General features: G+C 33.7%; 3 protein-coding genes across 6 annotated transcripts; 2 read left to right on the forward strand and 1 right to left on the reverse strand.

Annotated features, from left to right (window-relative positions):
• Positions 1–13005: 13005 nt before the first annotated feature.
• On the forward strand, positions 13006–14486 carry LOC100778660 (protein RADIALIS-like 1). The gene is made up of 2 exons (XM_014775248.3): positions 13006–13408; positions 14048–14486. Exons 1-2 carry the CDS (start codon positions 13155–13157, stop codon positions 14070–14072), a joined length of 279 nt encoding a protein of 92 aa, XP_014630734.1. The 5' UTR covers positions 13006–13154; the 3' UTR covers positions 14073–14486.
• Positions 14487–14936: 450 nt separating this feature from the next.
• On the forward strand, positions 14937–20664 carry LOC102666862 (protein MAINTENANCE OF MERISTEMS-like). The gene is made up of 8 exons (XM_006579099.1): positions 14937–14951; positions 16502–16643; positions 18611–18939; positions 19053–19445; positions 19520–19684; positions 19788–19870; positions 20006–20405; positions 20488–20664. Exons 1-8 carry the CDS (start codon positions 14937–14939, stop codon positions 20662–20664), a joined length of 1704 nt encoding a protein of 567 aa, XP_006579162.1.
• Positions 20665–21819: 1155 nt separating this feature from the next.
• On the reverse strand, positions 21820–25696 carry LOC100527040 (uncharacterized). 4 transcript variants are annotated; one of them, NM_001250799.2, is made up of 4 exons: positions 25593–25652; positions 24122–24316; positions 22197–22405; positions 21820–22112 (listed from the first exon to the last, which is right to left on the reverse strand). In NM_001250799.2, exons 3-4 carry the CDS (start codon positions 22383–22385, stop codon positions 22017–22019), a joined length of 285 nt encoding a protein of 94 aa, NP_001237728.1. In that variant the 5' UTR covers positions 22386–22405; positions 24122–24316; positions 25593–25652; the 3' UTR covers positions 21820–22016. The 4 variants fall into 4 exon arrangements, with proteins under 4 accessions (NP_001237728.1, NP_001349740.1, NP_001349741.1 ...); NM_001362811.1 differs by lacking the exon at positions 24122–24316 and adding an exon at positions 25456–25499; XM_006577721.4 differs by lacking the exon at positions 24122–24316 and adding an exon at positions 25451–25499 and having other exon boundaries at positions 21858–22112; positions 25593–25696.
• Positions 25697–25962: the final 266 nt, after the last annotated feature.

Here is a 25962-nt window from a genome sequence, read left to right on the forward strand (position 1 = left end):
TAAGTTTGGCAAATTCAGCATTCCACAAGTTGGCTGCAAGGTACTATGGACCTTTCAAAGTAGTAGAAAGAGTGGGCAAAGTAGCATACAAACTTGAGTTACCTGCTGGAACAAGAATACATGATGTATTTCATGTTTCGCTGCTAAAAGAACATCATGGTCCTCACATAGCATCACAAGAACTACCACTATACAATGAGGAGGGTGAATTTGTACCACAACCACTAGTGGTTCTGGATAGAAGAATGAAGAAAAAGGGCAACAGAGCTGTCATAGAGGTATTGATTCAATGGCAACATACCAAGCCAGAAGATGCAGTTTGGAAGGAATTACACAGTATGCAACCCTAATTTCCAGATTTTGATTGGAGAGCTAACAGGCCTTGAGGATAAGTCCTATGTTTGAAGAGGGGGAAAGTTGTAATAAGTGAAATTAGAGGCTTGATTAGCAAGTTAGTTGTCATTAGGAAAATCCAGATTAAGAGGGTATAAATAAACGCCCTTATGTACATTCTCATTCATTCATGAATAAAGTTCAGAAGTGTTCCTCTTATTCTTTGAGAATAGAGAGTGAGTGAGGGTTCAATTGAGTAATTCTATTCCCAATTGTTGCACAGTGTCAATGTCAACATCGTCGCGGATTTGCTCCAAGCTGGCATGGACCCGACCGCAACAACGGAATCCCTCATGCCATACCGCTCGTAATTAGGGTTGGGAGCCTCCACACGTTGAAGCTTCTGAAAGCCAAAATTGACAAATCTGTTCTTCACAAGGTCGCGATGATGGACCGATTCGACACGATGGAGTTTCTATTGGAGCGCTACGACAACGACGGCTAGGAGTTGGACATGGATGCGGTGGACTTTGAGGGGGCGATGGCGATCCACAGGGCAGCAAGGGAGGGTTATCCAGTTTTGTGTCTTGATGGGAGGAAACCCTAATCACGCCGACAAACCTTTTTATGCGGAATGGTGATTCTATTTATGATGCTTGGTTTAACTGTGCTTCCAACGAGGTTGGTTTCTGAAGTGATTAGAATAGCTTATGCTACATTTCATGTAGCTAGTGTCCTCCAATTAATGCATTGATTCAATCTTTACATGCTTTTCTAGTTAATGTTTAATTATTTTCATATATATACATGTCAGGTGGCTCAAGTTCTGCTTATGTTGCCATACTCATTTTTCCCAACTGGGAATACTTTCTGGCACTCTTGGAGAAGTCTTCTACGACTTGCTAGGTGGCTGGACTGCTTACCTCATTAGCACACTATACGTTGAATACAGAACCAGAAAAGAGAGAGAGGAATTAAATTTCAGGAACCATGTCATCCAGGTTCCACTCTCCCATTCTCAAATTCTAAATATTATATTGCTTCTTACTTTGTCTCTCTGCAACTTTTCATATATACTTCAATCTCAATGTATGTATGTATCTATTTTTAACACGTACAACTTAACTATAGCAGTGGATCGAGATTCTTGATGGGCTCCTCAAGAAGCACTGGAGAAACATGGGCTTGGCCTCCAACTACACATTTCTTCTATTTGGATCTGTCATCCAACTCATAGCTTGTGCAAGGTATTATCTAACATTATCAATTCAATTCAAACTCAACTGGTATTGGCACTCGTCCATTTATTAAAGATTTTATGGCACAAATTGGTCAGGTGTGTTATTGAGAAATTAGAATTGTATCTGTGCTAATTCATAAATTCCATATCATGTTTCTATGGTGGTTTTTATATATCATTCTGCTAATCACAGTCATTTGTCATTCACTCTGCTTTTTCTCTTCTGAACAGGCTAGCAGGCATGCTCTAGCTACAGACGAATGGTTGAGAGTTTAAGGGTGCAACAATGTCTATGCGCTCGGTGACTGTGCCACAATAAACCAGCGAAAAGTCATGGTAATTTATACAATATTTCTATTATATAATATCTAATTATCTTGCTTCCTAGCGTCTACATACACGTGTAAGTAGGTGACATTCGTATCCATAGACTAATCAGTAATGCAATTTTTAGTCTGGCCTTTACAGTTTCTTTGTTTTATTTTTCGTTAGAGACATATTTAACTTCTATGAAATTGAAACAAATTACACATTTTCTTAATGGACAATCTAGAGGGTTGTATTAATTGACAATTACTCATTTCTATTCAAATGTTATCTTTCTCTCTGTTAATTGTGAATTAATTTTGGCCATTTTAGGAAGATATTGTAGCGATCTTTAAGAAGGATGACAGACAATTCTGGAATACTTACAGTCAAACAATTTCAAGAGGTCATGAAAGATATCTGTGAAAGATACCCTCAGGTTAAGCTATATCTGAAGAATAAACAGATGCACAACATTGTTGATTTATTGAAGGAAGCCAAGGGAGATGATAAAAAAGAATCAACTGAACTAAATATTGAAGAACTCAAAAACTACACTTTCTAAAGTGGATTCTCAAATGAAATTTCTTCCTGCTACAACCTAGGTTCATTCCATAATTTGCTTGTGGCATTCACAACTGTATTTATAAGATGCATGCTTCCTAGTGATGTGACATTGAATTTCTGAAAATTCATAACAGGTTGCATCTCAGCGAGGCACTTACCTGGCCAAGTGTTTTAATCGAATGGAAGAGTGTGAAAAAAATCCAGAGGGTCCTCTCAGGTTCAAGGGAGAAGGTCAACATCGGTTTAAACCCTTTAGGTAACTAAATAGCTCCCACCTTTTGCCCAATTATGTTTTACATTTATACGATTGATAGGTGATCCATTTGCCAATGCTTTTACTTCTTAGCACATTGTTGATTGCTCCCCAAGGTACAAGCATTTAGGTCAATTTGCTCCTTTGGGAGGAGAGCAGACAATTGCCCAGCTTCCTGGATATTGGGTTTCAATTGGCCATAGCAGTCAATGCCAACATAAACAAGCCTACTTTTGTGGCCCCTTACATTTATGCTCTTCACCAATGGGAGTCTGAAATCCCATTCTAGCTCTGGGTAAAGGAAAGGATTAATAAAGCCACCACTAGTAGCATCCACATGAATGGGCGTATCTCATCTATAATATGACATGTAAAGCAAATTAGTAAATGACAAAGGAATATGTAGAAATATTTGAATTGGTGAACAGAGGTAATTAGTGGAACATTCAAAAAAATGCTAAAGTTGCTGCGAGAAAATGGATTATATAATCGGTCAAAAATGTCAATTAATTTTGTTAGTATATTTATTTAAACAACATTCAAATGAAATAAGACATTATTGTCATTCTTAATGCATAACTTTTGTATTCTTTGGGACAATTGAAGGTTGCTATGTTATATAATCAAAGATATGCAGTCTAACAGATTATATAGTCAAACAATCTACTATGTATAGAAGTCATTTGAGAAATAAACTACTGAAAACTAGATTTATTCATTTTGGGGATAGGATATAGGCAACAAGGTGAACTAATATTTGTCTAATTAATAGAACTTCACTTGTCCTTTGTTTGTCTGATATATTATATTTTTCAGTCTGGTTTTAATTAATTTTTCCTTTAAAATATATCGTGTAGATTAAAAAGGATGGAATTACAAAGCTTGTTGTGCTTCCTCATAGAAAAATATGGTGATAATTTATAATTAATATTTATAAAGAATGGTCCATGATAATTAGAGAGGATGGTGTACACCATTTTTGGCTTTTAAGATGGCGACATACGGATGGTGCTGGTGCTAGTGTTTATTGTAATATCCTATTTTTCGAAAAATAAATTTAAAAAGCTTTTTTTAAAAATAAATAAAGTTTTAGGAAAATAATGAGGTTTTTGTAATTAAATAAATAAGAATAAATAGTTTTATTAATTAAAATAATGGTTTTAAGATAAATGAAATAAATATATGTTCTTAGAAAAAAATATTTTATTTATTTATTTGATAGAGTAAAATAGAGTTTTTTTTATAAAATACTAAAAAAATAGAGTAAATAATAGGTTGAGAGTATCCTAACTATAAATAGACACATATTAGGTCAGTTTTTACATTTACGATATGTCGCTAAGCTCTATATTTCTCTCAAATTCGTTTTCCCTACTCCCTCTCTCAAAATTCTCTCTTTTTTCTGCATATACTCAAACTAGTCCCTGTAAAACTATGATCTCAGATTTGTTAACCGTTGTTGGATCATCGTGAAATGTGAACACCATGTTTGAAACTCATTTTCGCACATCTTCGCCGTTGGGATTTGTGAAATAATGTCTATGGCAAGAGAAATGTCCCTTGAATGGAGACAGTGAAATGGAGGCTTCAATCCCTTCTCATTCTCTCTAATGCTTGGAAACCCTAGCAGAGTAACCAGAAGAAAAACTTAAGGAATCTTAGGGAATCATAGAGATGTCGCTATCACTACCGAACTACACACGTGAGCCCGCTTAGAGGTAAGGGATGAGTTTATCTCAATTGAGGTTAGAATGAACATGTGTAAGGATTCTTAGAGGATCAAATTAGGATTTTATTTTGGGATGTTTATTGTATTGTAATTCTGCCTTTACGATTATAATCATGAGATTTTTCTGTTTGACAGACCAATTAATGCCCCAATGCAAATTGGTTGATAAAATTGAGTGTTCTTGATGTTTTCGTGTTTTTGAATATATCATTTTGATTCCTTTGATTTTGATATGATCATATGAAATTGCTTGAGGGGTTTTACTCCCCATGTTGTGAGAAGCATTTTTGTATAATTTGTTTATTTTTTGGACAAGATTTACTAGACTTGTGTGATAATTGTTATATTGAGATCATGAAATTGTGATTGAAATTGTATGTAAGAGATAAATTGAGCATGTATTAATCTATGGGATACATGTGAATATGTAATGATGGTTTGTGACATTGTGAGATGTTAAATTGTGGACATGAGATATGGTTGTGAATAAGTGTGTGGTTAACACTTGATGTGACAATTACTTGTGTTGTGAGTTGTGAATTATACAATAACACGACTAATGTTTACCTTGAGAAAAGTGTTTATGCGTGAGGTGTTAAAAGGAAAGTGTAGGATTCCAAGTTAAGAACCTGAGGTGTTAAATTATAACACAATGTACGAGGTGTTAAAAGGAAAGTGTAGGGTTCCAAGTTAGGAATCTGAAGTGTTAAATTGTAGTGCAATGTGTTAAACATGTTTGAAAACAAGTGTCAGGTCGTGGGTATTGTATAATTCATGAACAGTGTCTGCGTGCAAAAGCTTTTTTAGAGGTTGGACCTGAATCAGGAAGGTGAGGCCCTAATAGATTCTTTGGAGTCTAGGCCTTGAGGGTAAATACACTCGGTTTGAGTGCTCCTTTAAGTCTGTGTTGATCCCATATAGTTGGAGCATTCTCGTAAAATAGAGTGATCATAACTGGTCACCTTATGATTTTACTTAGTAAGAGTGACTTGACATACCCATTGTGTGACATGTCTTGTTATATACCCTTAAGCGCCCTGGTGTTGTTTTCATTGACATGATACCGCATTGCATGTAGGCTTGAGTCTAAGTATAATTGTTGCATAACGCTTGTGAATTGTTTATTATGAAATTGGCGAGTATTGTTACGTCTTGAATCGAGTGTGTGATTTGTGAAAGTATGAATACATGATTTTGATGATGCCAAAGAATACACTCGGTTTGAGTGCTCCTTTAAGTCTGTGTTGATCCCATATAGTTGGAGCATTCTCGTAAAATAGAGTGATCATAACTGGTCACCTTATGATTTTACTTAGTAAGAGTGACTTGACATACCCATTGTGTGACATGTCTTGTTATGTACCCTTAAGCACCCTGGTGTTGTTTTTCATTGACATGATACCACATTGCATGTAGGCTTGAGTCTAAGTATAATTGTTGCATAACGCTTGTGAATTGTTTATTATGAAATTGGCGAGTATTGTTACGTCTTGAATCGAGTGTGTGATTTGTGAAAGTATGAATACATGATTTTGATGATGCCAAAGAAGAATCAAACAAGGTTACTTCAAAGGATAAGCATTGCTTCAAGATTAATACAAGGTTGCTTCAACAAACAAAGCATTGCTTCAAGATTAACTCAAGATCAAGCCTTACCTCAAAACAAAGTGTTTCCAAGACATCCAAGGCAATGGTAATCGATTACTATGCAGTGTATCGATTATCAAAAGACAATTATGAAAAATAGTTGTTAAAAAGGGTTTTGAATTTGAATTTTAAACCTATAATCAATTACCAAATGTTTGTAATCGATTACCAGCAACGAAACTCTTGAAATTCAAATTCAAAAGTCATGACTCTTCAAAATATAATTGTGTAATCGATTACCAGAAACCTGTAATCGATTACCAGTGAAAAAATTCAGAAAAAGTTTTTTGAAAAGACACATCTCTTCAAACCATTTTGAAAAGGCACGAAGGGCCTATATATATGTGTGTCTGATGTGTCATCATTTTCTCCTATTTCTTAACCCTTTTTGTCACCATTTTAATTACGGATTAGCCTTAATTGTCAAATTAATTATGCAGTTTTATTATTTGGGCATACTAGACTAATTTTGTGTTTTTAATTTAATTTCAGGAAAATTATAAACAATTGGGCCTGAATATGGAATTGGGCTTGGACTTGAAGAGAGCAGACAATTTTATTTTATCAAATCTTATCTTATCCAGATTTTATCTCATCTAGATATTATTTCATCGAGATTTTATCTTATCTTATCTTATCTAGATTTTATTTCAACTAGATTTTATTTTATCAAATCTTATCTTATCTTGTCAAGATTTTATTTTATTTATTTATGGGCTTGGACTTAAAACAGATTTGTAAGCTTTGGGGCTAAGAACCTATATAACAGCACCAAGGTTCTAGTTTTAAGGGTCCTTTCGTTTGGGGGAGAAAGAATAATTTTAGGTTTTGCAATTCCAGTTTTTACTATTCACGTAGCAATAAAATTTCGATTTCTGCTTCAATCTACAATTTTGTTTTCTACTGATTAATGGAAAGCTAAGTCTCCAGCGTTGTTTTCTCTTGAGGATCAAGCACAACTCTCTTTGAGGTTTTATTATTACTATTGAATTATGCTCAATTTTTCCTCTTCACCAATTACTCTGTATTTGTTGCTATTAATCCATGCATGCTTAGTGCTTAATTAATTATCTCTATGCTTAATTTACGTTCATGCTTAATAATCAGTTTCGTTCATGATTAATTGGTGAATGTGTTGCTTAATCACATAATGACAGCCTTATGTTAATTTTTGCTTAATAATTTAATTTAAGGTTGGATTAAGTGGCTGAACTGATTAAGGATAAATTTTCGTAACCTAGGATAAGAGACTTGCTTGTGAATCAAGGGGAACAACATGTTTTAATTATGCTATTTTCTAATTAAAATTTGCTCGCTGTTTAAATTACAAAAACAAGCAACCCCCCCCCCCCCCAATTCGTTACTGTTTTATTACTATCTGTTATGAACATTTGGTTGACCATTGCTCGTTGGGAGACGACCTAGGATCACTTCCTAGATACTGTATTTTTAATGTTTATTTGATTCGGGTACGGCCTCGATCAGTGTCTGACTTCAAAAAGCAAGAGAGAGATATTCCAACAGAACTTCATTGTCAAATGCTCTCTCAACAACTCTTGGACAAACACTTGCAAATCTATTAAGAGTTAATCCAGGATCTTCAATTGTAATATCCTTATCTTAAAGAGAGAATTCTTCTTCTTCTTCTTCTTCTTCTTCTTATTCAAAGAGATTGATTAAGGGACCGATGGTCTCTTAAGTTGTAAGGATTCCTGAACACAAGGGATGGGTTGTCCCTGTGTGGTTCAGACTTTGTAAAAGGAGTTTTATAAAGAGAGTGGAAAATCTCAAGTGGATTGCTTGAGGACTGAACGTAGGCACGGAAAGTGGTCGAACCAGTATAAATCGAGTTTGTATTTCTCTCTTCCCTTATCTCATTTATTTAATTGCAATCAATTTTTTCTTGCATGTTTAAAGAACATTATTAAATTGGTTGCTGCTTCTTCTTCTGCATTCTAAGTCTATCTCTCTTAAGTTATTGAGGCCACTGATCCAACATGATTCATGTGTAATGTGATTGGTCATTAAAAATTAATTTTTAAATGATAAAGTGGTTGAGTGACATGGATTGTATTAAGTTGAGCTATTTGATAAATATTTTTATAATGTATCTTGCTTATGTATTTGTTTATCCATATTTTATTTAGAAATGTGATAACTCATTCTCTACATGTTTGTGTTTAGATCTTGTGATGATCTCAAACCTTATGTCCGTGAGAGTAGATGACTAGGTGGATGACTTTAAAGAACCTTGTGAATAAACTTTACATTATCTTTGAAGGATAAATCTGTATCCATTTGATTATGTAAATGCTTTACATAATAACTATTGGTATTTGTCATATTATGGGTTATTAATTATTATGGCAATTAAGTGTCTACATGGTTTCTTTTTACCCCACTTTCCTTATCTAAATTTTAAAGTCATATGTAATAATTGTATATTATTGAATAAATCATTCTGTTTCTATATATCATGACAATAAAAAAACATGTTTTCTAAGACGATTGCTAAAGACGGTTTTTCTGGCAACCATCTTAAAAAATGGACTTTCTAAGACAGTTTTTTTGGAACAACCGTCTTAGAAATATCAAATTTTTAACATTCTTTATGTTTAATAAATTAATAGACATCTTCGTGAAGACAATTTTAAAATCGTCGTGAAAAGTGTTCACTTTTCATGATGGTGACTTCAAAGACGATTTTAGAATCGTCATGAAATGTGTTAAAGAACCGAAGTGGAAAACTTTTTTCTAGTAGTGGCTTTTGAGACCAAACTAGATATATGCTACCTTTTTCCTAGTGTCAAAATTCCTCTTCCTTTATCTAAAATAACAATTAATGTATCATTATTAATAGGTCAAATTAATCTTGATACCCAAAACCAATAAACTTCTCTAGTCTCATTCGGCCCAATCATCCACGACCATGACTCTAGGGCAAATATGAATCCAAATTTCTCAATTTGTAATGAAGGACCACTTTGAAAAGAATCTCCTGGATATGATGGAGTCATCCACATACATGTTATAACATTGTACATGAGATATATTGAGTGAGGTAAAGATTCTAGTGTAGATATATTGGTGATGAGACATATCATTGACCATCTCTTTTTTTTGTCTCACAGATTTCTTGAATCCAGTATAGTTAATCTTCAACCAATGATCATAGCTAATCCCATTACCACACATTGTGACCAGGATCCACTGACCATGATTGATGCAATGTGCAACTTCACTTTGAGAGTGTACAATGCATTCACTTAAAAATGTTTCAAACTTGCATGCTAGAGGAAACTTACCTATAATGTTAGTGGTGACTTTCATTATAATGTTAGAAGATATTTGATTCCTAAGGGTAAGGTGTGAGAGCATAAAGGTCTTTGCCACTTTATTGTTTTTGGTTAACATACATAATATTTATCGATTTTGCTTATGATTTTTTATTAACATTGTACGAGTGTAAACGGCCAAATATATATCAATAATAATTAATCTTTATTGAAAAATTTAATTAATTATCTTTAATAAGATTTTTCTTTCAATTACATGTTTTCATCTATAAGACTTAAATTCAACCTTATTTAAAGAATTTAAACTCAATTTCTTGTGAACCATTATAAAATATGTAATGAATACCTAAACCATACGGTACCTCATTTCAAAGTAGTATTAATTAGTGTAAAAAGTGAATTATTTCTTTGTTTATTTTACGGCAGAAATGTCTTATATATTTCTTGTAACTAGTGCTTAGATTCAAACATACACCGTTGAAATTTAAGAATTATTTTTTACCAAATTAAAAAATGATATTGATTGCACATGACTTCAAATTGAATGCTTGGACCTGGTTGTATTGTTCCAAGAAAGTACATCATTAAAACATTAAGTAAATTTTTAGTCTTTTATCATATATTTTTTTTAATTCATGCGAATTAAATTTAGATATTAAAAAATTTACAATAATTCATATGCTGCAATCAACTGGGTTAGCTTAAATTGACTTTTTCATTATATCTATTTTGTGAAATATTTGCGACCGTCTTAAAATTTCATCTAAAAGACTTCGGAGCGTAAATGTCTTTTTTCCTATGAGCATGCTTAAGATATCTAATTATTTACCAACTGTATTGGACCTTATTGGGTGTAGCATAAATCTCTTCTTTTAATTAAAGAGTAACGATTGCTATTTTTGCCGCATGCAAATGATATTTACAGCGAATAATGAAAGTATATATACAACCAATATTTTTAGTAGTTGGGAATACCAAAATATCATTGAGCATTGGTTTGGGCCGGTTTAGGAAGAATATACTATACTGAAGCCTACTTGCTAGATAATACAAAAACAATAGTTCCATATAGGGTGGTGGCAATTTAAAACCAAGTTGCTAGCATCACTACACCGACTTGAAATATGCTTTGGTATGCTTTAGCCGTACTCCAAAATGGATTTAGATACTTAGTCATTCCCTAGATTAAATCATAATAATTTCTTAATGAAATACACTGGAGTATATTTATATTTAATATAACAATTTAAACCCATAAGAAACATGTTCATACTAATAACTCAGGCCATTTCATGCATGGCACAATAGCTAATGATGTTGAATGTTCGAGTTCTCAAACCATATTACAATTTAATTAGTTAGATATAAGAAGCAATAATATATTTTGTACATGACAGCATCACGTTGTTGAACTCTCAAAATGAAAAAAATAGAAGTGAATATTGAATTTGAAAACAAAACCAAAAAAAGAAGTGAAGGCATGGAATTGAAGACCGGCAATTATGACAGGAACAAAGTAATTAATGCTAATCTTATTGTTGCTCACATGAAAGATAGGAGACATGCAAACTCATTTGCCATAAGGCTATCGCAAGAACTAGGAAAATCTAGTTTGTAACTCTAAAAATAAACAAACACACACAGCAATTAAGTTGAAAGTTGAAAAATTGAAGGCATGAGGTTTGCTTGCAAGTTGCAACTTAACCAAGATATGAAACCTGCTAGATATGAAAAACAGTTTTTATTATCTGCATCTCTGAGCCAAAACATAAACCCTATCTTTAGGTTCTTTTCTCTGACTCAATACCAATCAGTAGAAGGGTCATTTGTTATAACTAGTGGTCCAAAGACCTGAAAAAAGTTCATTGTGTCCTGCATCACAGTATACCAATAAGCCTTTTCAAGAACAAAGTTCTGGTCTAATCATTCATTACTGCTTTTGGAAAAAGGGTTAATGAAAGTCTCTGTCACTTGCACATGAACAAACAGATAGTACTTAAATTACTTTAATTGTTATGGAATTTGTGAATGTTGCATGTGGCCAAGCAGATGAAGTAGCTAGCTAGACTCAGCCCACGTGTTTACTTTTGCCAAAGGATCAAACTCCATACTAGTATCCTTTTTTGTATGAAACATGGCCAAACTTAGCAGCTAAAGATATCGCCCTCTATACCATAATTAGTATTTAATGATTAGAGGGAAAACGCTGAAGCCTGTAGTAAATCATATAGGATTTGACTATTTATATGTGAAGTGTACCAAGTGAGAGGCAGATTAAAATTGATGGTCAAGATTATACTTAAAAAACAATTTTAATCGTACATAAGTAGTTATATGATAAAAAATTAAATTAATTCTTTTCACCTGTCATGCTCTCGCTAGTAACTAAATAAGCCACCTGTATACATATAGAAGTACTTAAAACAATCTTAACCATACATCTATAGTTATATCATCAAGGTTATAAACTAAACAGAAACTTATGTAATTATTGTTATTGATGGAAGAGACGATACATTGTTTTTGGGCCGTCTAAGTAACCGTTATCAAACACAAAATAAAAGAAGAAAATAAGAATATAAAATAAATGAAGTTATTCCCACAAGTTAACTATTATAAAAGTTCTCTTGTTGAACTTCTTCAAAAGTTGATGTCCACAAGTTAATTTTGACTTATAGAAGAAGTTCAATTCGTTTTATCTTCTTCATTTCTTCTTCTATAAGTGTTAATGGATAAGTTTATCTAAAAAAAACTGTCAGAAACCTAGTAGTCAGGGGAGGGGAGGGGCCCCAAAGGTGAAAAAAGTGTAGTAGGTAATCTACGTGACCTATCCATCTGATTTAGAACAAACAATAATCATTGTACGGGTGAAACTGGCCAGCTAGAGTGTTGGAATATTGTTCAGGACAAACAAAATTCACAATTAAGATCACCTGCAATGATGGAAAACCAAAGGGGGAGCTTGGACAAGATATTGTGGTGTGTGGTGCATTCCTGAATGCTTTGATACCTGGTTGAGCTTGGACCCACTAAAGACCATGCAAGCAAAGAGAATCAAATAAAGTTAGCCATTAGCTGACCTAGTTGATGGGGGTTTCTCAATCTCACATACGTTTTTAGTATCTGAACCACAACTGAAATTCACAGTTTAATACTAACATGTTAGTTGGTCGTGTCTATTTCCTCAACCACGTGATATCTCTAAGGTGCTAAACAAAACACATTAATATATCATCAACTTGAGGAAGTGTTCTCAACTCAAAACTGTTTATTATCAATGTGTGGAGTTTCTCTAAGGCTCTTAATTATATCCACAAGCTTGAAACATAAGAAAGTACAATAACGTGATTAGATTTGTATATCAAGAAAAGTAAATGGGGGAAGCCAAAAAAAGTAAAAACAAAAAAACTAGTGCATTTGGTAAGTTCTATCAATTCCCTCACTTATTTTTACTGTTTGAAGATACTGATTCTCCCATAATGCTGCTCAACTTCTTGATCCTGTTCTATTATGTGGTTCCTGAGGAGACAAATCATTCAAATTCTACTTCATTTTTGCAAGATTTGCATTCCAACTGGCTCCTCCCCACCTCACACTCTCCAATTCTTGTTATAAAAGGAGCACACATTGTTTCCTCTCTTCAATATCAACTCTTCAACAATTCCTTGGAGTCCTATTCAATAGACTCACTTTCTTCCGCTTTTTTTTAACACCCTTTGAGTTAGATCATTCTCTGAGTGATCCTCAAACCTAAACTTTTTTGTTGATCATTGTCTTCAAGAAATGGCATCTAGCTCAATGTCATCCACTGGCTCATGGAGTACCAAGGACAACAAGGCCTTCGAAAGGGCTCTAGCTGTGTATGACAAGGACACTCCCGACCGTTGGTACAATGTTGCTAAGGCTGTTGGAGGAGGGAAGACTCCAGAGGAAGTGAAGAGGCACTATGAGCTCCTTCTCAGGGATGTTAGGTACATTGAATCAGGGAAAGTGCCATTCCCATACAAGCAAAGTGGAGGGTCTGAAGAAGAGAAAAGGTAGGACATTCTATGTCTTTTATTATCTGTGAGTAAACTAGCTTTAAAAAATTCATGTCACTATGTCCCCCCACATGCTGCTATTAAACAAATGCTATTTCATCTTTTTTTTTATCCAATTTGAATAATTTTTCCATGAGTATTTATAAAAAAAGAAGTTATGATAAAATGAGTTTAGTTTCTTCCATAAGTTAAAATTAACTTATACATTTCAATTATCCAGTTAAGAAAATTTCTATAAAAGTTGAGTGCATAAATTGATTTTTATTTACGAGAGAAACTCAATTTATTTTACTTTCTTATTTTCTTCACATAAAAATGTTTATTGAAAAAATTATTAAAACAAGACCTAGAATGTTTTTGAGTGGACAACTTAATAAGGTGTGTATAAAAGCTTGACACTTAAGCCTAGGTAAGTTGAAAATAACTTATGGGAAGGTAATAATTCATAAGCCACTTTCATAAGTCAAATAAGCTTTGTATGAGTTCTTCCAAATGACCCCTAAATATTTACATGTGTTACACAAAGCATCCATTAAATTCTTGGACGAATCATTTTTCAACCACAAAGCAGAAGTTGCTGTTGCATTAGTTAAATTATATATACATTGTTTATGGTCTCTTGCTTTAAATTTGCAGGCTGAGAAACATGAAGCTCCAGTGACCAATTGGCATCAAGAACAAAGAATTTTCTGATTTTCACCAAACAAAGAATTTTCTGATTTTCACCATCTAGCAATTTTTCTATAATGCCAGTGCTACGTAATAAGTAGTGCTAGTGACGTAGTAGGATTAGAATATATATTATTCATAAGAATCGTATCCGATGATTCCATGTTGTATTGTCGTTGAAGCAACCTTAAAGAGTCAACGACTCTGTCTAAGTTCCAATCATATTAATAAAGTTTCAATTTTATGCGCTTATGTTGTCATTTACAAAAGTGTATCAGTTTTTTTTTTTTTTTTCATTAATAGGAATCGAACTCAAATGTCAGAGTTTTAACCGAACTAGACTTCCTCATAATGTATCAATTTATCCAGTTACACAAAAAGTAATTTAAATAGGTAGAGGAATCAAATCTTAATCGCTAAAATGATATCAAGAAAAAGAAATAGACATAGGCATAGGAAACTTTATTGAATAATAGAAAAAAATAAAGGAATGCAATTGCTGACACACATATATAGAAAGAAACGATTTTAATTAATAATATAATTTAAATTTACCTGTCAATATATTATTATTATAATATAAAATAATGTGCTGAATAAAAATTTATAATATATATTGTTATATATATTGTATGAATTAATATATTAATATATTTACGTATATTATATATTATATATAAATCTTTTATATTCTTTCATAATAATATTATATATAGTATGTAATATGGTGAGCATTATAATAAATATTCTTGCTATATATAATATAATTATATATAATAGTTATTATAATATTTAACATGTTACATTATTATTAAAAAATTTAAAATCCTTTAAAATCCTAATTCAATACACTCAAATGGTTGTTAGTAATGTGAGTTATAAGTGGGTGAATTTTACTTAAATAAAAAATAAAATTTGACCCTACAAACAATTACTTTCTTTGTCCTTTTTATAAGAAAAAGTTTTAATGTATTTTTACACTAAAACTTGCTTCTTATAATAAGGGTTGGAGGTAGCATATCAAGATAAAATAATTTTTATTGCATTTTAATTCGTATGTTTTAGTTTACTTGTGATTTTTTATCCATCTAATTATAATTACTTGCATTTAATTTTCATAATTTTGTGATTGTAAATATTAAGACCAGATCTATCCTAAATTCTGTCGAATAATTAAGGAAATATATAGAAAATACGACTTGAAATTGATTTGTATGTATTGACAATTTGTAAATAACTTGTGTGGGATTATTATAGCTTAACCAATTATCTCAAATTCAAATATCAAATAAATACTCATAAATAATAAGTTGAACAATATTATATCCAATAAAAAAATACTCGTGGTTCACAAAAAGTTGACAAAGAAAAAAATATTAAATATGAAATAAAGATAAATCCAAATTGTATAAATGAAATGAAAATCATTTTATCTTCTCAAACATTTGTCTCTTATATAAAAGATTGTTTAATTTATGCATAAATTCTATTTTTTTTATAAGGGAAAGAGTATAAAAAAACATAAATACGCTTTAAGATGTATTAATTGACAAACTCTTTTATATACTTAATTTATTGTAAAATCTATTAATGAAATGAACTCATTTTTTATGCAAGTGGATGTATTTATTGGCCAATTAACATGTCATATTCATTGGTGAATTTTTTTTTGGGGGGAACTTTGGTGAGATTTTTTGTATCCCTTTGAATAATGCATAGTGTCATATAATATTTATCACTACTATTTTTTTATGGATATTTTTAGAATAAAATTTAAAATTTTATATTATTAATTAAAATTAATTAACTTTTCTTTGAATAAATTGATGTACAATTTATTAATTGACTTTTCTTTGTCTCCTGAATTTATAGCATTATCTCTATCTTATATTGTCTCCTGAATATAGCATTATCTCTATCTTCTATTGTCTCCTAAATATAGCATTATCTCTATCTTCTATTGTCTCTTGTAGTAGCTCTGCGACAGAGCTCTGTACCATTTATTATCATTGCCCAGGAAAAAGTTTACTCTTTTAAGGTAAATATTTTTCTTTTTTCCGCGGATAAATGTTCAGCCACAAGTGGAGACAAAAAATAACTAATAACCACAAAACAAATAAGCAAGGATAGAATGGGCCATGCCATAAAAATACTCAATATAATTCTCATACTATAAAATTGCAACTACAAAACATTATTAATTTGATTCAAATTTGGTCCACTTTGTAGTTAGAATAGTAACCCAAAAATATTAACATCACACTTTCTTTAGAGTGCTGCTAGGTGCACCCAGCAGTTTTGTTGGTGCACCCAGCAATTATTGTGAAAAGTCCTTTAAGTCCCTTAGTGTTTTTTGCTTCTCTCGCCTCTCTCTCTCCTGCGCATGCTCTTCTTCTTCCTCCAACGGTTCTGCTTCTTCAGTTTTCTTCTTCCTCCCACGCAGCTTCTTCATTCTTTTTCTTCTTCTTCGCCGCCATCGCCGCCATTGTTGCCGTGTTTAGGAGGAAGGTGTGGGTCTTCGCGTTTGTGGTGTGGGTCTTCGCGTTTCTGCTTCTTCTTCGAGGTAAGTTTGTCGTTCGCGTTTTGGTTTTTGCCGGTGATGGCGGAAATCGCTGTCGGGAAATTGCTGGGTTGTTTACGGATCACTTGATCCATAAGCATTTTCCGAATCAAGTTGATCCGGAAGATGCTTACGGATCAAGTGATCCGTAAAGCATATTAAGTAGTTTATGATCACTTGATCCGTAAAATACTCACAGTTCATTTTATTTGAAAAATTGTCAATTATTTAATACATTGTGAGCTTTTTTTGAAATTAGGAATTTTGGTTATTAGGATCACCTCTGAATGTATGCTAAATATTTGATAAATATTGTCATTTTGGAGAATATCTATTGTTTCAATTTGATTTAATGCGAATATGTAATTGCCTTTGATGTAATTGCCACTTAGAACTGAATGTGGTATCGGAAAACTGATTAAAACGCCTAGACAACCTCAGCAAATTAAGTTCAAAAGTAACATGATTAGGACAAATCCCTAAAACTTGATTAAATGTTGATCCTTGAGAGAAAAAGGAAAATGGGAAATCATTGCTTCACCTAACTCACCTGCCTAATGTCTATGAATTTCTTTTGCTCCCTCTAAAGCTCAAAGGCCTGCAATCATTTCATTCTTCAAAAAGCAACCCAACCTCCTTTGCTTTGAACAAAGACAATGAATTTTATTCATGTCTTAAAAGGAGAAAACATTCATTATCCGGTGGTCACACTACTAACTTCAATTTCAACGTTCACAACATATTTAGGACTAGCATTATTAGCTTTTTTTATAGAACAGGTCAACAAAAACATATTGGTCAATGTGGATTATTTCTAGATAGAATGCTATAAGGACAATCAATTAGTGTATATAGAAAACATTTAGAGAGAAAGTTTTATAAGGGTTAGGAGAACAATTAATCCAAATCCTATAATGATTGCAACTTTTACTAGCTATTCTTATTTCTATTTCAGACTGAACATCAATATTGTTCTATATATTAATATATATTGTTCTTAGATGGAATTGTCACAAGCAGTATAACAAGGTATGGTCCTAGTTGTGGTAGCCAACAAGGGAGGGAATTGACATTGATATCATAATGAAGTGAACATGTTATGGCAATTGAATTAGTTTAAAGTAGTGGGTTACTTCTATTAGAGTCATCCAAATTTATACATTTTAGTAAGAATTTAAGTCTTCTTCTGCACTTGTTCAAGTTAGCTATTTTATTCCTTCACTCAATCCTCTAATGGGTTCTATTCTAGCTTTGGTGAATTATAAAAATAGAACAAAACACAATATTGTGTTGAGAAATGGTATATTTTGATTCTATTTCGTTTATCCACACATCAAACTCTATCTTAGCATTAATTCCTAATTTTCGTTTATCCACACACATCAAACACATCAATCCTGGTTTGATTCTATTTCGTTTATCCACACACATCATTCCTTCATGAATCATTGTTTCTCAGATTCATAAAGCTCAACAAGTTTCTCTCTAAGCATTTGAGATGTTGTTGACCATTGTTTATGCTTAGTTTATTTATCTACACACATTTGAGATGCTTTTGACCACAAAACAACACCTTCCTGAATCAAGGTCAATACCACTAAGCATTTGAGATGTTGTTGACCATTGTTTATGCTTAGTTTGTTTATCCACACACATTTGAGATGTTGTTGACCATTTTTTATGCTTAGTTTGTTTATCCACACACATTTGAGATGTTGTTGACCATAAAACAACACCTTCCTGAATCAAGGTCAATACCACTAAGCATTTGAGATGATGTTGACCATTGTTTGTCAGATTCATAAAGCTCAGCAAGTTTCTCTCTAATAAGTAAAACATATGATAAAACAACAAGTGGCCATTAGAGTAATTGAATTGAGTTAACCAAATGCTTGAATTTTGAGAAAATGAAATGAGTGATGGATTTTGCGGTACTCATTTGCAAATCATGGTTAGGACTTGAGGATTAGGTCGTGCCTTAGGTCAGGTCACTGACAGAGGTGTGGGCAGAGGAGATCGTGATGATTCTGATGATGCTCCACAGCGTCGACGGCCTACTGCATCCGCACGGAGGCAGCGAGTCGCTGTGACTGTGGATCACGTCGATGAGCCAATCATCCATGCGCCTGATGTTCATGATGACCCGATGGAGGCACCAGCTACTGTAGAGGACATTCCTGCGGACACAGGCACAGAGGCTGCTGAGGATGAGCATCAGGGATTTCTGGGTGGTCCGAGTGACCCATCCGTGTTGACCCTGTATGCGGATCATGTTGCTTGCAGCGTATGGACGGGAGAGGTATTTATACGATATATTTTTAGTTACTTGTAAATTATACTTTATGATTGAAATTAGTTTTCCTTTAAATAATGATTTTAACGAATTTTGCGTTCCTTTATACTTCAATTTAGGAGCGTCCTGAATTGAAGCTATCCTCTCATGGGAGGAAGGTCCACAGTTTAGGCAGGCTTGTCCCTGCCATTGAGGGACTTATTGCTGGTACAGGACTAAGTCCTCTGATCGCGTGTTCGGTAGACACCGGTGATCGGGGACTTTTGTCCGCGTTTGTGGGGCGGTGGCACCAGGAGACGTCTAGTTTCCATCTCCCGGTGGGAGAGCTCACCATCACGCTGGATGACGTCTCCTTGCTTCTCCATCTGCCCGTGATTGGAGACTTACACGCCTTTCAGCCCTTGCACGTGGACGATGCGGTTCAGATGTTGGTCGACTTGTTGATGGTCTCAACAGAGTCTGCCAGGGTTGAGACAGCCCAGTGTCGTGGACCGTACGTACGCCTACAATGGGTACGTGATATATATGAGCTACGGCTTGCGCATATCTTCTCCATCTTCTGGGTTGCACTCTGTTTGCTAACAAGAGTGCAACCAATGTGCATGTTGTCTACTTGGAGGCCCTTCGTGATCTCAATATGACAGAGAGGTACGCTTGGGGAGTGGCTGCTCTGGTTTATATGTATGACCAGCTGAACGATGCATCTTTGAGCCACAGTCGACAACTTGGCGGTTACATCACACTGCTGCAGGTAACAAATATGTTTTTCATTCATTCAGGCTCAACAATGTTTAACTTTAAATTTTGTTACACTTTCATTATTAATGTTTATAATTTTAATGTTACATTTGTAGTGCTGGATTTACGAGCACTTTCCCTCGGTCGCGGAGTCCACCGCTGATCAGGACTACGACGAGGCTTCCCCGCGTGCGTGCAGGTGGATTGCGATGTAGAAGACCGTGAAGAGAATTCGCACGCCATCGTACTGGGAGCGCCTGGACCGACTCCGGATTTCGGATGTCTGTTGGATCCCTTATGGGGAGCATCGGGAGGTCCGGGACTTCCACGTCAGATCATGCTATTCCGGTCTCTTGCGCTGGGGGCCTATTGCTGTTTATTACCGATCGGAGAGGGTCGTGCGGCAGTTTGGCTACACGAAGACCATTCCTGCTCCTCCTGTCGATTCATGGGTCTCGTATGATGATATACACGACAGGTGGATGCACTACGAGGATCATATCGTACCAGCAGGTGAGGTGTGTGTTATGCTAGGGGCGTGTTCCAGTGACTACATGGACTGGTTCTTCCGCATCTCTCATCCTTTCATGACACCAGGCCACGCATTAGATCCTCTGCCTCATGGTCACGCCCCGCAACCCCGAGTCGTCCCTCGGGCCCCGCAGACGGATATCCCTCATGTGCCAGAGGCAGGAGCATCGTCCACATCTGCGGAGGAGCCTAGACATGCAGTGGTAAGTAATACTAATAATTTACGTCATTTACCTCAATATTTGCATAATAATTTGTGTAATCAGTTTGTTTTGTATGTAACAGGAAGTTTGTGATGACATTGTTGAGAGGTTGGAGCGCCATCTGAGTCTAGGGGTGGTCACGCCTAGCTCATCGACACATGAGGTGATCGAAGAATGCCTCAGATTGGCCAGGAGTGTGACACAGGACCATCTAGTATACTCTAGGTGTAGACGCAGGCGGCGCACTGATCAGGCGTAGTTTATGTACATATTTTATATTGATATTCCATGTATATACAAATATTGTACATGAACTCATTTCATGAGTATTGTTGGTTTTATTTATTTTCATTACTAATGTTAGTTTTATTTATTTTCATTGATTGTGTATTCCATTTGTGTCTATATACACGCATGTTATTAAAATGGTCTAGTTAACTTGGTTATAGTATATGTAAATTATTATAAATGGTCTATTTAACTTAGTTTACCAACTAATAAAAAATAATTCAAAATATAACTTTAAATATAATTGAAATAAAGAAGTTGAAAAGGGTGTAAAAAAAAATTAAACAAAAAATGGACATCATTCGTTATCTAAGATCCTTATTTTATATAACATACTAATATTTTTAAATTCTCTTATAATTACTATTTTCCCACTTATACTAATGATCATGTAAAAAAATGTATTATAAAGTAGTTAGTATTTTAATTTTTAATATAATACTAATTATTTTTTTTATATTCTTTATAATATTAATAATGATATGATTAATTATAAAAATAAAAAATAAATTAATGATGATAATATTAATTTAATAAAATTATTATTGTCTTTTATGTATTTATTGATTTTTATTAATATGTATAAAATAACCTTAAATAATATCTTTAAATATGTAGTTAATAAATTGTTATTTTTCTTCTTACGGATCAAGTTGATCCGTAAGTCACTTCTGGATCAAGTTACGGATCAACTTGATCCATAAGAAGAAAACCAAGCAAGGGCAATTTTGTCATTTTTTTAGAATGTTGGGTGCAGCTAGCAACACTCCTTTCTTTAACATATTTGTTCTCTCTTGACCTTGGGTTTTAATCCAAAGTGTTTATGGGCCTTAGGGCTTAGTGCAAGATAAGCCTTTTGAGGTTTGAGTCACCCTACACATTGAGGCATGTTTCTTCATTTTCATTTGTGAAATAAAAGTTTCAAGTAAACAAATATTCTTAGTGTGCTATTCAATGCAGCAGAGCATCCTAATGTGCTCACTGAAAAATTGTATTGAAGTTTTGGTGCAGTGTCAAGACATGTTGACTTGAAAATAAATGTCTTCAAGTTTTGGTGCAATGTCAACATCCTAAATTGTGATGCAATGTCAACATCCTACATAGGTGGAATGGAAAAGGGTATATTGTGGTTGGGACTCACTTTAGTAATTGGATAAGCTACCATAATTCAACAATACTTAAGCATAGAAACCATACTGGCAAAAACAACCCATGAATGGAGTTTTCACAAACAAAATTTTGTTTCAAACAACCTAATATAAAACTAAATATCTGGGTGGTAACATGCCTCAGTTAAAATTTAGTGGTTCAAAAGCAAGAAATCTAGTCTTGTACAGTTGTCTGAAGATGCAGAGAACTTTGAATTTCTTTGGAAGCATTGGAGTGACCTTCTGCAACAGTCTTGGACATACCAAACATCTGAAATTGATCCAAAACCATGCCTTATCGGCAAATGATGAAGGTGATGTGAATAATTTTTCTCAACAAATTTTAGGTACCAACCTTCTGAATTATTTTCTTGAAACAACTTTTGTGCTCATCCATAGAAGCCTTAATAAACTCGTCAATGTGATCCTTCAAATCGTCTAAGAAAGCAGCTTCTTCATTCTTCTTCTTTTGGCATGAAGTAACAGATGGGGCAGTTGCAGCGGATGAAGACTGCTTTTCAGGTTGGCTTTTCTGAGTGTCCATGCTCTCCAAGACTCCAGTGGCTGAAACAATTTATACCACTAACTCAATTATCAGGAAATTCAGTTAAACATCATTATCATTTATCACATACATACACAGTATGCTATCATCATAAACCAAAATATTGAAATGCCATAGTAATTTTGATTTAACTTGTTCTAGTGAAGCAGGACCTTAAATTAATGAAAAATTAAATGGCAATTGTGCACTATCTGAAATTCAATGAATAATAGTCTACATAATATGAGAGAAAGCTTTCTCTAAAAAATTTAAGAACAACTACACATGTCATGCCCTGCAGGAAAAGGGAACATCAAAATAAAACCAAACCTCTCAACTCGGATGAACTACAACTTTTTTAAACAATTAATTGAAACAAATATCTAACTAGTCAGACCAAACAACAAAAAAAGGTCACAGCAGCATCAACCTTGGAACTTCGGCATCAAAGAAAAACATACGAACCCAATTAGAATTAGACTGCTACCAACTCATCCCAATGTATCAACAACCCAGGAAGTAAATTTATCTTATCTGATCAACCACTATAGACAATGATCTTTTAACTCATCCCAATGAATTGAAGTACTCAAATCAAAAGGATGTCACAGCATCCAAGTACTTTCAAAGTTTCTTAGGAGTATTAAACAAATAGAAATTAACTAACCAACACATAATGATCTTTTTAGAGGGGGAACAGGTAAAGAAAAACTGCATGGCTAACAATCCACAAACTAGCCTTCAAAATGAAAAACACATCTACTCAAATTATCTCGACAATATAAAATAATACTTCCTCCCCAAATTATTCATATTCAGAGTTAAAATAAAAATCTATACTGTCACAATTGTCCCAGATGGGAACTTGCATTGCAACCAACTAAATTCTAATAATAATATCTAGAGGAGTTACCACTAACATAAATAGGTTAAAACTAATGTACCCTGATGCCAAAAGGCTCGTTGCTTTGTGATGGTATGGGGAGGGTCATTGTAAGCACACTTACCCTTGCATATACAAAGAGGCTATTTTCGGATTCAAATCCATGACCAACCAGTCACAACTCACAAGGCACAACATTACTGCTACGCCAAGGCTCGCCCTCTAACGTGATTTGGTTAGAGAGAAAAAAAATGAAAAACACTTTAACAGTTTGAAAGTCTGCCTTCAAAAGGCTGTTTATGAAAAGGGAAAAGTGGAAACTAAATCATACTACAACCCCTTGTACATTCATCCCAAGTCCTACCATGGTTATCCTAAAGTCAATTATGCACATCATCATAACTAAAACATATTAGATATGCCACACAATTAATAAAAGCAATAAACAAAAATATAGTAATCAACAAAATTGAATTATAATATTTATAAACAAAACAGAGAATAAATATACTTGAGATTTGAATTTTGTGTGTATTCTCACACATCCAATCTACTTTTCATTGCTTACTATTAAATATATATATAGGGTACAAAGAGAGGGAGACAGTTGTTTACACTTACACAATACAATTGTCTCCACAATACAGCTTTCTACATACAGCTACAATACACAATACTTTAACAAATATAAAACATGAATTAGAATATTTAAAAGTTATTGATTCTTGACATGGCATCAAAGTATGTATGACCAAGTGGTCAAGAATTTGATCCTTTCTACCACCCCGGCCCAGTTTACAGCCAAAAGAAAATAACCAACAGCAAAACCAAACCTTCATACACTATTCTTTACCTCCCTATAAGGAGTCTTGCACACAACAGACCCCTTTCCCTGCCATACTGTGGCAGCTTGCTCTTCGTATTGAGCATTTGCCTTCGTACCATTTCTAATATGTACCTTCCAAATCTTAGGCCCGTCATTCGTGACTGAGTTGTAATTGTAGGACCTCATTTCCTGATGCTTTGATTGGGCCTTCAAGCTCTTAGGCTATATTGGCATGTTAAATACAAAATTATTCATGAACTTCACCTAATAATAAAGCTTTGGGGAGCCAGTTTTTGTCGAGAACAAAGACTAAATTGCAAAAATTTACAAGTTTTGCTATTTAAAATTAAAATTTTCATAGGAATTTGGAGCAATGGGAAATTGAAAGCCACATAATTCTTTGAAATATTTGTGCATTTTTCAATTTTTAATTAAATAAAACAAGAAAAGTGAATTTGGTTTCAAAGTTAGCAAACAAGCAACAAACAATGATAAAAGATAAAGCAAGCAACAAAGAACATCATAAGAATTCGGTATGAAGTGTTTAATGTTTCATCTGATGTAAATATGTTGGCATGGTCTGGACATATATGGTGTTCAAATTCATGTCTTTACTTCAATTAAATCCTTCATTTGCCTCTTCCAAAAAAAAAGGAATTTTTAAACAATATGTCACGAAACATCAAATCTACATGCGACAAAGAGGAGTGTTAACAACACACACTTTAACACTCTTATTGGATGAAATTAATTGAAAATTACAAAATCATAAGAGAGATTCAATAAATAGGATGTGGGACCCACAAATTTTTGTGATTTCCAATAAATTTCATTCAATTAGAGGTCCTAAACATTTCCCTACAACAAAACATAAAAGTCAAAGGCATGAGGAACTACCAAGACAATACAGCACCCAAAGAAGAAATAAAGAAGTCCAATCTATCAGTTGAATTACTCAAAAATCTTATACGCATATCACACACAAAACCAAACCTTGAGTGCAGAAGAAAACTGACATTAAATTCAAAGGACCCCAAAATCTGAAAATGTTCATGCTTAAAATCCCTATGTTAACTTTCCAAAGAAATATACAGCGCATGGTTCCATGTTGTATAGCTCAATAGATGCTAAAAACGAACATTTTCTGCAAGAAGAATAACCTCATGCCTATTGTGCAGAGAACAGGTCGAAATTTGAAGCTAAGAACAAACCCAACCCTGGAATTTCGATGATTAAAAGCCATGTGCTTTTGTTTTCCATAGAAAAACTCAATAACAGACCAAATTCATATAGGAAAATAAACAAGAGAATTCCAAAGTTCAAAAAAATGATAAAAAACACAAAGTGTATATATACCATGCCTATTCTATTGATGCTCCTCTCATCTTCCAATTCTTCATCAACTCTGAACAAATTTTCTTTGGGTATTAATTAATTTATTTGTAAGCAGCGTCGAAATTGCAGCTGAAATAAACAACGGAGAGAAAACGCAAGGTACCTGGTTGGATGACTTCGAAATTGATTCAGACTGAAACCACAAACTTTGCGATGGCGAGACACAGAGGAGGAGACATTGAAATTATATATACTAGTGGAGTGCCAGTGCGATGGACGGGTCCCTATTTTAGTGAAATAAATACTATTTGTCAGGGTGCTGTTTGTATCATTTGACGATAAGTGATATAAATAATATTTGTCAGGGTGTTGTTTGTATACTTTTATTGTAAGTGACATAAATACTATTTGTTTTGTATATAATATAAAGATAATTTGTATCAAGAGTTGATTGTGTTGAAAAAATTTTAAAATTCCAAAATGGTTTTCCAGTGTAATATTTAAGTTTTATTGTTGAGTTACAGAAGATTATG

This window comes from Glycine max, chromosome 4 (assembly GCF_000004515.6).
Source record: "Glycine max cultivar Williams 82 chromosome 4, Glycine_max_v4.0, whole genome shotgun sequence".
NCBI classification, from domain to species: Eukaryota; Viridiplantae; Streptophyta; class Magnoliopsida; order Fabales; family Fabaceae; genus Glycine; species Glycine max.

Coding starts and splice junctions, on each gene's coding strand:
- LOC100778660 (XM_014775248.3), top strand. CDS start 13,155: ATGGCATCTAGCTCAATGTCATCCACTGGCTCATGGAGTACCAAGGAC. Junction 13,409..14,047: donor GGGTCTGAAGAAGAGAAAAG/GTAGGACATTCT, acceptor TTAAATTTGCAG/GCTGAGAAACATGAAGCTCC.
- LOC102666862 (XM_006579099.1), top strand. Junction 19,685..19,787: donor GTTACATCACACTGCTGCAG/GTAACAAATATG, acceptor TTACATTTGTAG/TGCTGGATTTACGAGCACTT. Junction 20,406..20,487: donor AGGAGCCTAGACATGCAGTG/GTAAGTAATACT, acceptor TGTATGTAACAG/GAAGTTTGTGATGACATTGT.
- LOC100527040 (NM_001362812.1), bottom strand. CDS start 22,385: ATGGACACTCAGAAAAGCCAACCTGAAAAGCAGTCTTCATCCGCTGCA. Junction 22,113..22,196: donor TCAAGAAAATAATTCAGAAG/GTTGGTACCTAA, acceptor GATCAATTTCAG/ATGTTTGGTATGTCCAAGAC.